Here is a 13,947-nt window from a genome sequence, read left to right as displayed (position 1 = left end):
CAGTCGCAGTTTGTTTCCTTTTCTGCTATTCGATATCTGATTTTAGTTGTTGTAACATGTTATGAAGATGGAAACACAGTTAATTCGTTATTTTGAATCAAAGGAATACATAAAGTATCGGACTTTAATCGTGACCTATTTTACTGCTCGAATATTCACAATTTATGACATGATTCATAAATGACTGTAACATATTGTTAAAGAATATTATGTTGAAATTGTTCTATGACAAAAATTTCATTACTATTCGCTTTCATTGTTATTGTATCTACTTGGTTAAGAAGTAAATTATGAGAATATTATAAGAACACCTTTATATTAGTGATTATAATTATACGTATAGTAAGCATTATATTATAACTTACCGTTTCTTGGAAGAAAAAGAAATTGACGTTTTACCAAGAATATGCATTCGTTCGTTGGATAAATCGAAGGACGCACGTATCGATATATACTGTGTTAATTGTATTGAAACTTTCTACTACACTTTTACTACAGTTGTAGTATCTTTGTTAAAATGCGAATTTTAGAGAATATTTTTTCAATAGTTGCTTTTTAACAAAATTATGTATCGTTCGTTGGATAAGTCGAAGGACGCACATATCGATATATACTGTGTTAATTGTATTGAAACTTTCTACTACACTTTTATTAGAATTGTAGTATCTTTGTTAAAATGCGAATTTTACAGAATATTTTTTCAATAGTTGCTTTTTAACAAAATTATGTATCGTTCGTGAATCAAGAACGATACGTGATAACGGTTAATGTTGATCTGATTTTATTAAAATCAGATTTTCTATGAACAAATCTTCATAAATATGCATCATGAATTTCAAATACATAGAATTTAAAAGTATAAATCTTATGACTTTAATATGCTTTGAGGTAAGTCGAGTCCTCTTACATCTGAAGAAATTGAGCTTTTGGCCATCTTTGATGATTCTTGCATCTTCGTGCGATTGTGAAACTCGCTGGTTCAAGAAGTCAACTCTTTACGTAATGTGTCATCAGTTTTAATCAAAATAATTTCAATATTCAATATTCAATTACCTTCAAACCTTACCAAAATTCAAATAATTTCAATATTCAAGTACCTTTTTTCGCATCTCTTATCTCCTACCCCCAGATAAGATCAGAAACAAAAATGCCGCAACTATTACCAATCATAAAATGTACATTTATTCGAAAATGCAATTAGTCTCGATCGAAGATGATTTTTAATTTGCCTTGTTCGTAATTACAATTACATTTATTTTAATGTAATCAACTACGCGTTCTATTTTAAGCGAGGAATACCTAAAAGATCAATTTTTCTATCCGCTTTTCGTTATTCGATTCTTCTTCACGATACGACTAGGTTCGAGCGACGCAAATTCCAAAATTAGCTTCTTTAACAAATTCTCTTTTTCTCGATAAAGTAAAAGAGGCTGGAAATGTCTATATTTATATGGAACCTTCGTTCATTTTCTAACGCAAGCAATTTCACGCAAAGAAAATTCCGAAATCTCATTCCCTCGGCTTCCAACTCCATTCCAATTCTAAATTCATCCTCGTGTATCCCACGTAACGACGAAGTCAGATTTAAGTAAAGAAGGCTGAAAAAAACCCATTTTTTACAACCATTCTGATTAATACGAAATTTAGAAAATTTCCTTTTCTCTTCATTTTACAGATAAGATTATATAGTTCAACTCGATTGCAGACCCACCCTCGATATCGTCGTAACAATGGTCACTGTTTTTTCGATCAGTCGCGGAGAGACGCGATCGCGAGGAAGCGCGTCAACGGGAGTCGTAAATTCCCGTTACGATTCGAATAATCGACGCCACGAACAGGACGACCACTTTATTTCTGTTAGCATAATAGGGTTGGTTGAGCGAGTATAACACTGCTGTTAACAGGTTAAAATACATGTAATATCGTGATATAATATATTTACAAGGAATGGATGATACAGATGTTAATCGGACAGAAAAAGACGATTGTTGTTCAACCTGAACTATTCACACCAAACGTACAGAAAACAGCACAACTAAACAATTAGATAACGACTCGACTTTCACCAAATGCAATCAACACTCTCTCGGCAACGCCACCCGCAAACTCTGTTTCTCGACTCGCACTCTGCTCCTCGACTGACTCTCTGGCCGTTGTCGCATTCTATTGTCTTTTGCTAGACACACGTGTTCTGCAGACGCTCGTAGCCAGGGTCACGTAGGTCTTTTCTACGAAACTATGCACTTGAAAAGACCGATGACACATTGATGGACCCGACGGCGCCTCGGCTCTCGCGACATTGTTCATGGTTCGCCCGATATCTCTTAGGCTTTTCATCCACGATACTACATACATGTTTCCAACAACTATGTGCAGAAGATATTCACGCTGTTGCGTAAGGTATAAGAGAAGCAGATGGATGATTGACAGGTGGAAACCCGGTAAAGAGATGCGACCGATCTGTAGTTGTAGATCAAGCGAAGTCCGGTGACGATGTTATCGCAAAGGAAAACTGTTGTTCGGTGGTGATTGCCTCGTCGCTGGTCGCTTGCAGGTGGAATCCTGGGAAACATGAGATAAGCCATATCTATGTTATATATGTCGAGTTCTCATTATGATTAGGGTTAGGGGCGTGAAACGAATCCTTATTTGGATTACACATTGTTGCTATGCGATGGAGAAGACATCGACTAGTGTAAATACGACTACTACAGAATTTGATAAGTAACCGCGGTAATCAGACACTCGAGAAGCTAATGACGATGATCCTAGGTCCAACAACGAATCCGTGGTCAACGGGGTAACAGAATGCGCTTTCTTCCAAAGCCCGAGTCGTAATCGACCTGCTTGGCTACTGTGAAAATATTACTAAATTAACTCTTTGTTAAAACGTGGAATATCCGTTTTAGCTGTAAAGACGATCCGAGCGTAAAGACAAGTCACTCGCTAATACGATCTCACTCGATGATGCTCCAGAGGAACATTACGATGGGGTGTGTCTAAGGATACGAGATCATCGGATTCGTCGGGGATAGCCTTCGTTCAGAAAGTGAGGGAAATTGACGCTGCTGTTAATTGGTCAATTTCCATGTTGGTGTTTAGAGAAGGATATGAGCCGCCCTTGAGGGAAAGTTGTTAGCGGAAGACTGTTAGCGGACGACTGATTGTCACCTTGAGCCCAAGTTCATTGTCACAAATCTCAAATAAATACAATTGCGTGGAATGACGGCAAATCGTTCAATTACAGCTATAGACTTTAATTACAATTTTACAGATTTCCCCGAAGTTCCAAAGGGGAGGCTCCGGTGTCCTTTCACGATGATGATGGGATGATGATGAGACGAAAGGACATATCGGGACTTTCCTATATTACTATAGCTACTACACTTAAGCTATAACTATACACTTGTTTACTATAGCTACACTTAAGTAATAAAAATAAGAAATAGTTTTAATGTTCCAATCTGGCTTTATGACGATCGGCTTGGGCCCTAAGTGACATAACGGGTCACTGAACGTAACCACGGTCACGGGAGGGACGTGCATCTGACAGAGGTATGGAATGATTATAAACAGCTCTCCTTAAACAGCTCCTTAATTATATAAACTCTCCTTAAAAACAAAGATTGACCCGAGAGGTGAGGACAGGAATATATAAGAGCAGTTCCACTTGGATTTTTATTGGAGTTCATGAAGATAAGTTTTACTTGTACGTGGAGTTATACGTGTATCTAAGGCCATTGTCATTAGTGTGGCGCAAGCCAAATCGCCGTGATTGATTGTGAAATTCATCAAACGCCCACGACCCTATCCCCAACGTTAATCCGACATATATAAACCGATTTCCCCTATTTTTATCCGATGGAGCAATAACCATAAGGAACCTTTTGATTCGAAAATGTCTTATGCCAATTGACGGACTTAACGATAAATCAGAAGGATTATTGCCACCCGATTAATTATATGTGCACGGTTGGTGAACGCCGCGACCGTAGAGAGTCACCGGACGTAACAGTCACTGTTCAATATAGCGACTCTAATTACTTTGTATTGCTCTGATATAAATATAATAGACGATCGGTTCCTCCGTTCGACCGCTGCTTATCAATCGATGACTCGTCAGTGTACACGATCACTGCGTTTCCGGGTGACAGTTTTATCAAGCGACGCGCGTCCAATGTGCCTCGGTTTCAGTGTACAGTGTACATTAAGCGACACGAAATCAACTGGCGGAAGAGTCATAAAATCGGACCGTCGTCGCCGCGTACCGATTGGACTTTGAGCGGTCAAAGATTGGATTGAGATGGTGGATTTCTTCTCGTGCAAGATATATCAGGTCACAGATATATCGTGGTTGTCCTGCTGTGAGGATCGTTTTGTCGGTTGCTAGACATTCGATACATTGTTAGGAATATTAAGCAGAAACATGTCGTTCGAGTTGGATACAACGCCACCGGGATCGGAAGCCCTGGCTGTCGCCGAGAAGGAGCTCCGGGAGACCGAAAAGAACACGAAGGAGGGCCTCGCAGCTTTAAAGAAGTATATCGAGGGTGAGTTTCCAGAAAATTTCTTTCAACGTTCTTTTTGCCGATCATCTTTACCTTTGGCTTTGTCACATGTTTAATTCCGAAATGTTCTCTCGCGTAGTTCTGTCGCTATTTGTCTTTAACGCGAGACAGCGTGATTTTTACGATCGGGCTTACGAGAGGGATTTGCTTTCGAATTCGGAGCTTTCTGCTATTCGCAGCTTTGTCTTTAGGCGATTCTATCGCTATTTTCCCTTACGCGATGATGGATTCTGTAAGAGTTTACGGAATATCTTTGTCTTCGGTATTTGACAGTTGGCTAGCGTTTTAGCGAAATCTATTAGTTTTCGATATTGATAAAAAATTGGCAGCGATCTAACGGGCAAATGTAGGATATCCGTGCTCTAAAATTTTATCTTCGCCTTGAAACTTTCGTCTCTTAAGGGAAGAACGTTAGACGCACGATGCGATAGATTTCTTTTATGCGAAAAGTCGAAGATTATTTATCTCGATGTGAAGCTTCTACTAGTCGATACGATAAATCGATGAAAGCGATCTTAATCTTCGCGACCACCAAGGCTCGTAAACAGGTTAGATTTTGACGTCGGGTTACGTAGCCGTTGCCGAACAAAGATATTTGACAGTTTACGCAAGCTTGATCGACTATCTCACTTCAGATTCTTTAATAAACGAAGACAGTGGAAAACATTACGTACTACGTACTGGCTTTGTTTTTCTTTCCATTGTCATCCATACTATATTGAGAAATTATCTTATATTTAAGAAAACAACTAACTGGCGATAATGCGCATAACAAACGCACAATTCATAAGAAACTTCAGAAATATGTCATACACGATAGTCGGTTCGTTTCTAGATTCAACTTTTATTTCCAATTGTTTTAATAATATTCTCCGTAATGCGATGTAATTTGTATAAATGTAATAGATATAGCACGTTTTATATAACGATTAACGTTGTTTATTCGTACGTTCGTTGCTATAATACGTAAAAATGCGATGTTTGCAACATTTTAAATTTAAATGCAAATCAATATTCAATAGCCGGTGTAAATCAATTCGCGAAGATGCTTTTTCTTTAACAATCGGCAAAAGAAAACTGTAGATTTTTAATAATTTATTTGCATAATTTTAATCAGTTCCAGTTAGTTTCAATAGATGTCGAAAAGAGGGGAAAAAATATCGAAATATCTCTGAAAGTATATAGAATTAAGAAAAGTATAAGCGATATGTTAACGTATTCAAAGGATTGACGTTATTCTAGTCAGCTCCGAGTGCATCAGAACGTTCACTGACGGTCATCATCGCTTCTTCGATAAGAGCTTATCGGTGTGGCTGTACAGTAGCGTTCGAGTTTTCGTTTAAACATCGTCTGTGTTTCACAATTCTTGAAGGTTGATAAATAGAGTCAGTACAGCAGGTACACGGATGAAAATGATCAAAGATCGTTGGTAATACAGTTGATTAAATCTGTATCGATAATGCTGTGTACCTTGACCCTTGACGCTGAGAGGTAAAGAAACCTGTATATCTAAGATAAGATTCTCGTTGTACCGATACAGAACCGTGTCATTAATGCCAGAAATAGTGCCGACGAAAAAACTTTGCTACTCTTTGTTTTGTACTTTTTCTTCGCAAATTAGATCGATCCAATTCGAGATATTAATATTGGCTAAGTATGGAAAGAGAGTATACTTGCCAAAGGGTATAGAACAAGTTTCTTCTTATCTTTAAACAGTTACGAATATTACTGAAATAGAATTACACTCTGTTTAGAAACTTTTGGCAGCCACTCTATGCGAGAATGTCGTGTAAACAAAAATATACTATTGTGAAACAAATTCGTAAATATAAAAAAAAATGATAGAATCGTGTTTGGAGGTCAATATGATCGTAACTTTAAAAGTTGGTACATTTTACTTTATTATTTAGGGAATAAGGAAATACGCTCGATCGTCTTACAACACACTGCGTTGAAAATACTGCTTTGACATAGTACGGTGGAAAAATTACGACAGCCTTTCTTATAACACAATATTCGACACAACACAGAACGAATTGGCCGCTATTTGTATGACAAGGTTTCAAATTCACGTCACTAAAAGACATACAGTAAAATCTGGTAGGACTGATCATGCAATTTAAATGTGAATAGATTCGCAATAGAATTCGCTTAGTTTATCTTCGCGTAATTTGTTTGCGGATAACATCCACTGTAGACTAGGAATTTATCACTGTTATCTCGGTTAGTTCAAAAGTTTCTTTGATCATTGGAGATAAAGTATAATTATAGTTTTTGTTAGAGCTCGAGTGGAAGCAAGTGTTTCTGTGCAAATTGGAGTTAGATATATCGGACGATAGCATTTTTTTCGTTTATTGACAAACAACAATGCTAGAAATCTATCGACGAAAATGTAAATTTTTAAACGTAATTCAGCATACGTAATAAAGTTCTTTTCTCATTTTGATCGCTTGTACTGTTCCGTTCCTGACTTCAGGAATGAGTCGCAGATTGTTGCAATTTCCTTAACAAGGAATACCGGGGCAATTTTTTACGGAAGAGGTTTCGCTGTGAGCACGCGAGGACAGTTCGATCTTCCACTACTGTCGTGACTGATGAAATGAAAATTATTTCCCGAGTGAAATATAGTTTCTATATTGAATTGGATGAATTGAACGAATTGAAAGGGATATTATCGAATAACTTGTGTGCGTGTTCGAATAATTTCATAAAATTCAATAGACCGTTCCGAAGATTTGCATCTATGGATCTAATCGAAGATTAAAACTCTTTTGCCAGTTATGGAAATCTAGTCAATAATTGATAATTTCTCTCATTATTCGACTGAACGATTTTTACACATTTTTAGAAGATTTGTTAAGCAAAATTTAACATATATATGTTTCTAATACAAGTATTTTAGTTATATGTCTAAATAATATAAAAATATAATATTCTTTATAATTTTTCGTGCATGAAACAGGTTTTTACTTTCTTTCGCTGTTCATATAGATTTTTAAAAATATTCTCAATTAAAGAGGTTGCTGCAAAAAAGAGTCAGTTCCGGTAATTTAAGTAAGTTAATACAAAATAATTGAAAGTCAATCAAACTTAAATCACTTTTTGAAACCTGTTACAAGTGCATTGTCAATATATACCTATGACGTAGCAAATGCCTCAATGGTAAATAAGCATTGGGAACGAAGATCAAGTGCTTAACAGACACGTTTTCTAATTTAGTTGTAAGATCTCTATTTACTCAGGACACTTCGCACGGTAGCTTCGATATCCTTCTATTTTGTATATTTAGGTAACTGTCACAACGGCATACTTGAACGTCTCGATTGAATATTTATATGTCTCAGTGTTACGCATCCAAGTCACTCCATGCTCGTATTCGTATAAAAATACGACAATTGTTACGTCCCGTGAGATAATCCGTACGCCATCCCTCGTTATGTGGCCACCAAAGGTCCACGTACCGTTATTCAACCCTTCGATATTCTTATTAATTTGAAGCAATCTCTAATCCTGAAAGTGTTCTCGGTTTATGAACGATCCTTAAAACAGTCCTTATGTTTATTGTACGCTCTTATAAATTACGGAGAAAGCGGGTATCACCTAACGGGGAAAAGCGGTTTTTTCCCCAAGAACAATGTCACTCACGAGCCACGTTGGTAGGAGGCTTCCTCCTCCTATCTTCATTCTTTAACGTTGATTATAATCAATGGGCATCGCGGATCGTTAGCCTCAATTTCCTAACGAAAAGTGTAAACAACGAATCCCCTGTTTTCGTTCAAAAAGCACACCCGTACCGTGCTTTCCTCCGTAATAAGACGAGAGCGGACAGTCAGTCAAAAGTTCGGCGTCAAGAAATCAAAAGTCCGGTGCCAATTCGAAAAGAGTCAAAATTCTCTGCTCGGAAAGAGTCAGACAGCAACTCGAAAAGAGTCAAAACTTAGTCGCCAACTTGACAAGTCAGTAAAATCAGTTGTTGGAAATAAAATATATATTATAACCTGTTAACCGCAGTGTTATACTAACTCAACCACCCCTATTATCCCAACAGAAATAAGGGGATCGATCTGTTCGTGGCGTCGATTATTCTAATCGTAACGGGAATTTACGACTCACGTTGACGCGCTCCCTCGCGATCGCGTCTCTCCGCGACTGGTCGAATTTACAACGATATACACAAAATTTGTATGTTTTTAGTTTCTGCGGTAGTCTTTGCAGCGACATTCGGTTTGCACTGTATAAACATATACATAAACAGTAAAAGTAATAGCCAATGGCAATAATAATTATGTTTAAAATTTAAGAACCTATGACTAAAAGTAGTTAGCTATTTAGAGGTATGTAAATCTAGGCTTACAATCGAAACACTTTCGCGTTTTTAAGCGTTTCTTGCCTAGTCGTAGCATGAACTTAGTCACCTTTTGTGGCTAATCGCTATCTTGGCTTAACTCCCTTCTGTTCCCCTTTCCTTCTCCTTCCTCCTTTCTCCTACTTGTTTTATTTCAATCCCTTCCCCTTGTTTCTCAACAACTTCTTCATATTTCCTGCTTATCTTGCCGTCTCTTCATATTCCCGTGCCAGTATCTTCTAACGATGATAAGAGAATGTAATTGTAGATATTAAACAAAAGCGTTGAAAGTGGTGAATATTGATATAAGGAATAGTTGAACGTCTATTTTTGCGAGCTCTACGAATGAAATGTGCATGAGCTGGCTCTGTATTTTCTAACTTTTATGTAGATCTTTAGTTTTCAAAATGTTTCGTATATAATTGGTTATAAAATTCGGGTAATTATATAGAAAAGGACACGTCTCACCGCTTTTAACGATCTTGAAATACATTGTCAAAATCGATATTCTGTACAACTTTCTCCTATATACGTTATCGCAAAGCCGCTTGATTTCCGCTTTTCCGAGATATTTGGAAAAAACCTTGATATAGTTTACCTTACGATTACGCTTCGTTCTGGAGGCTGGCTTTTACGTAGTCCAACTTAAACTGAATTCATCGATGAGATAGGCAACCACTTTTAATATTGTATAAATAAAAAAGAAAAACGAATGGATCATGGATTGGACTAGATCGCTAGAGTATTAACCAGCCTCCATTAGGCGGTCGGCTATGCTAGTGCGAAATAATTTTCAATGAATCTATTTATATATGAACTGATATATGACATACGAACGCTATACCTTATCTATTCGTTTTTTTTTCAGTTATTTACATTCACAATTTGTCCGATTTGGACATTTGGTTGAAATCTGTCTATTCGTTACGTACAATTAATAATTAGAGTACATAGTATATGTATGTCAGCTACATGTAGCCTAATGATAAGCACGCGCGATTTTAATCTTTGAGTTGTACACAAAAGTATATTTGGTATACGCTATACAGTATACAGAGCGCTTTAATTTTTTCCAGCCAAACGTTCTTGTCAGTATATCTTATAGATCAAGATTAAACAAAAATCGTATAAATATCATTGGAAGTATTGTCAAAGTTTTATAACAAAAAAAAAAAAAAAAAAAGAAGGAAAACAAACTATATACGAATGAGCAGTAACAAATCTACTTTACTACGGTATAAAGTGCGAATAGATCAGAAATATTTACATGTAGTAGTAGTTAGAAGGTATCACAATACCTGTGCAGCTCCAACTCTGATCTTACTAATCTTGTGATCGACAGCGATAAGATTGAATTTATTAATGTTCGAAATTTTCGTTTATTACCCGTTGAAGTTAATTATATGAAAATCCAGCCATTTATATACGGTATATATATGGCATTATATATATGGTAAAATGACGTGTAGTGGAAATTAAATTTCATTGAAGTTTTTTGTGAACATCTCGGAAATGAAGGCCGGGCGATAGTTACAGGTATGGGAGAAGATTGTTCGAATGTCAACGTTGACGGCATAATTCAAGTTCGTTGAAATCGGTGAGGGGTACCCTTTTCTATGTAATTACCAAAGTTCGTAATTCCATGTATCTATAAAATGGACGATATATTATACCCAGAAAAAGTTTTTATAAACGTTCGATAAAAATCGACGACTTCAATAAAAAAAACCTTCGTCACAAAGTCTACAAATCTAGGTATATATATATAATTCTTTCGCGACATAATGGTAGTTACATTTATAATAATTATATAATATGAACATTGAACATTATGCTTAAAAAAATTGATATACATGCTTATATTGAGCAGAAGAAGTTAAAATACTTTTTCTATTTCCTTGAACTATACTTCGTTACGATATCTTCAATCCTAATAGCTGTAATATTATTCGTCATACGTTTCATACGTTTTAACGTTATTTATCAAATTAACCACGAATAAATTTCTCATTATCATTTCCAGACGACAAGACACTCTATTTTCGTACGGACGAAGTTTTTCTTTTGATATTCCTGCGACCATGCAAATTCTACGCGAAGAGCGCCTACGAGCTGATGAAGAGGATCGCCGAGTTTAAAGATAAAAACGCAGCTCTGTTGTCTAATTTGATGCCAAGTGACGAGAAGGTGGCTATGCTCGAGCACAACGTGGTGAATGTCATCAAAGGAAGAGATAATAAAAATCGAAGAATACTTGTTGTTAGCTGCGGAAAGTCTTGGGACCCGTCCGCTGTCAGCGCCGATCAAATATTTCGAGTGTTGTATTTGGTTCACCAGCTCGCCATGTGGGAGCCGCTAACTCAGGCAAGTACGATAGAAATTGTCGACGGACAGGCTGGTTTTATAACGCCGTTGGTTTTGTAACGTTCAATATACTCGTGATTATATGGTTATGTAAAATATCACAGACTGCGATCGTAGCTGAGAAGTTTATTTCTTGCTTTGGTAGTTCGTGACTTGCTTTTCAGACATGCTTTTATGTTCGTGGAAGAAAATGATCCTCATTTACAGATATACGGAACTGTCGTCATAATGGATTTCGAGGGCCTAAGTATGAAACAAGTGATGGGCATGACACCATCTTTTTGCATGAAACTCTTGACGTTTATTCAAGAAGCTATGCCTCTGCGTTTGAAAGAGGTTCGTAGACAACTTTGACTTAAGGATTTTGTAATATTTCTTACTATCTCGTAATGTTGCGCGTTGTTACGCATGAATTCTGGATTTTGATAATTCAAACGAACACTATAGGCAGGAAACATGATAAACCGCACCAGTTTTCTTATGGGAAAGGGATTTTTAAATTCAATGCACTGTCACCTATTTCCACTTAAACGAATCTATTCTAAAAACCGTCGAATTTTAAAAATTATGAGAATCTTCAAAATCCGGATTAATGGAACTAACTTTTACACCTTCCCATAAATGCGCGAACGTCTGTAATTTAGTTCTGTATGTGATAGGATCGAACCAGAAGTGAAATTACTTTACGTATAGTTTTAACGCTTTTGATTAATAACGTCGACGATTCTAATCGATCGTAGGTACACTTCGTAAAACAACCGTTCCTATTCAACATGGTGTGGCAGATGTTCAAGCCCTTCGTGAAGGAAAAGCTAAAGAAACGTATGTTCTTCCACGGCAACAAGATGTCCTCCCTTCATGCATACATTCCAGTTAGTCACATTCCGAAGAACTACGGGGGCAATCTACCGGAAATCGATTACACCAGTGCCGATTGGTATCCTATACTGCTTCAGCACGAAGATAAGATTAAAGGTAAGATTTAATTAACCTAATTGGAAGTATTCATTCTTTCCAGTCGTACGTTATATAGAGAAAAAAATCGACGTTGCATTCGAGTCTTCTTAAAATATATGCTTTATATTCTTTAAAAATATAAATTTTTTATAGAATTTACGAAAGACATAAATATATCCTTCTGTCTTATAAATGGATTTAACAGAAATATGTCAATTAAAATATGATAGAAGATTATAGAAAAGGAAGACTCGAATAAATCGGGATGAAATAAACATTTTCGATATAACAAAGCAAGAAACTGATACAATTTCTTTTATTTTTCAGAATGGAATTCGTACGGATACCGTAAAAATGAATAATGAATATCGAAAAATGAAGAGACTAAAACAATGAGGCATTCGAATTATACTGTGATCATATTCTTGTACAAAGTATTTTAAGAATATCAACAATTGCTGTCGTTGCACATTTATGATGGATTTATCAAGTTACTATTAAGTGTATAGTTTTGTACGAAACATGGTTATTTCTGTTTATTATAAATAATATTTGCTCACTCTTAAAATATCCTTTGGCAGTGAAAAATGTGCTTTCGAGAGAAGCACGAATGACGAGACTATAGTGCAATAATCTTTAGCTTGACGCACAGACGAAATTAATTTTATCGCGACTTATTTAACGTTTCCGATGCAGTCGAATTTTTTTAACAATTAAAAATATTTCAAGCTCGAACAATGTAAGCAAAAGACTATAATTGGTATACATGGTATACATGATTTTTGTTTGCATCTTCTTAAAATGCAGAGCAAAAAAGAAAATCCGAGTACAGTATAAGCGTAAAATGAAAAAAGGCAGAATAGCGAAAAGAGGAAAGTAGAATAAGACTTTTGAAGCAGATTGTTCTGGTGATAGGCAAATTTTTAGTCAGGCAGTTTCATCTTCATGATAATTTTTTAATAGAGGAACCAGGTTTTCGAATTGTTTATCTTTTACGTCTCAAAAGTTCATTTCGAAACTTTTCTCCGTTTCAAGCAAAATGTTTGTAAACCTGTCCTAATAAGATTTACCTTTAAAAAAATATACAAATTCATGCAAACTTATGCAAACTTATTTTTAAATTTCGAAAAACACTGCTATAATATTCGTAAGTCTTGAATATATTTTTATATAGTTATATGGCATAGTTTTGTACGAAACATGGTTATTTCTGTATATTATAAATAATATTTGCTCACTCCTAAAATATCCTTTGACAATGAAAAATATGCTTTCGAGAGAAGCACGAATGACGAGACTATAGTGCAATAATTTTTAGCTTGACGTACAGACGAAATTAATTTTATCGCGACTTATTTAACGTTTCCGATGCGGTCGAATTTTTTTAACAATTAAAAATATTTCAAGCTCGAACAATGTAAGTAAAAGACTATAATTGGTATACATGGTATACATGATTGTTGTTTGCATCTTCTTAAAATGCAGAGCAAAGAAGAAAATCCGAGTACAGTATAAGCGTAAAATGAAAAAAGGCAGAATAGCGAAAAGAGGAAAGTAGAATAAGACTTTTGAAGCAGATTGTTCTGGTGATAGGCAAATTTTTAGTCAGGCAATTTCATCTTCATGATAATTTTTGAATAAAGGAACAAGGTTTTCGAATTGTTTATCTTTTACGTCTCAAAAGTTCATTTCGAAACCTTTCTCCGTTTCAAG

The 13,947-nt window shown here is 35.9% G+C and overlaps 1 protein-coding gene across 1 annotated transcript; it reads left to right on the top strand.

The window, feature by feature from the left end:
- The first annotated feature begins 4,198 nt into the window (after nucleotides 1-4,198).
- On the top strand, nucleotides 4,199-13,220 carry LOC117214059 (clavesin-2). The gene is made up of 5 exons (XM_033459897.1): nucleotides 4,199-4,550; nucleotides 10,937-11,277; nucleotides 11,485-11,613; nucleotides 12,018-12,252; nucleotides 12,562-13,220. Exons 1-5 carry the CDS (start codon nucleotides 4,427-4,429, stop codon nucleotides 12,594-12,596), a joined length of 864 nt encoding a protein of 287 aa, XP_033315788.1. The 5' UTR covers nucleotides 4,199-4,426; the 3' UTR covers nucleotides 12,597-13,220.
- The last annotated feature ends 727 nt before the right edge of the window (nucleotides 13,221-13,947 follow it).

Source organism: Bombus bifarius, unplaced genomic scaffold (assembly GCF_011952205.1).
Source record: "Bombus bifarius isolate JDL3187 unplaced genomic scaffold, Bbif_JDL3187 scf7180000009145, whole genome shotgun sequence".
Lineage (NCBI taxonomy): Eukaryota > Metazoa > Arthropoda > Insecta > Hymenoptera > Apidae > Bombus > Bombus bifarius.
The sequence above is the reverse complement of the archived record's forward strand: the minus strand, read 5'-3'. Positions and strand labels throughout refer to the sequence as shown.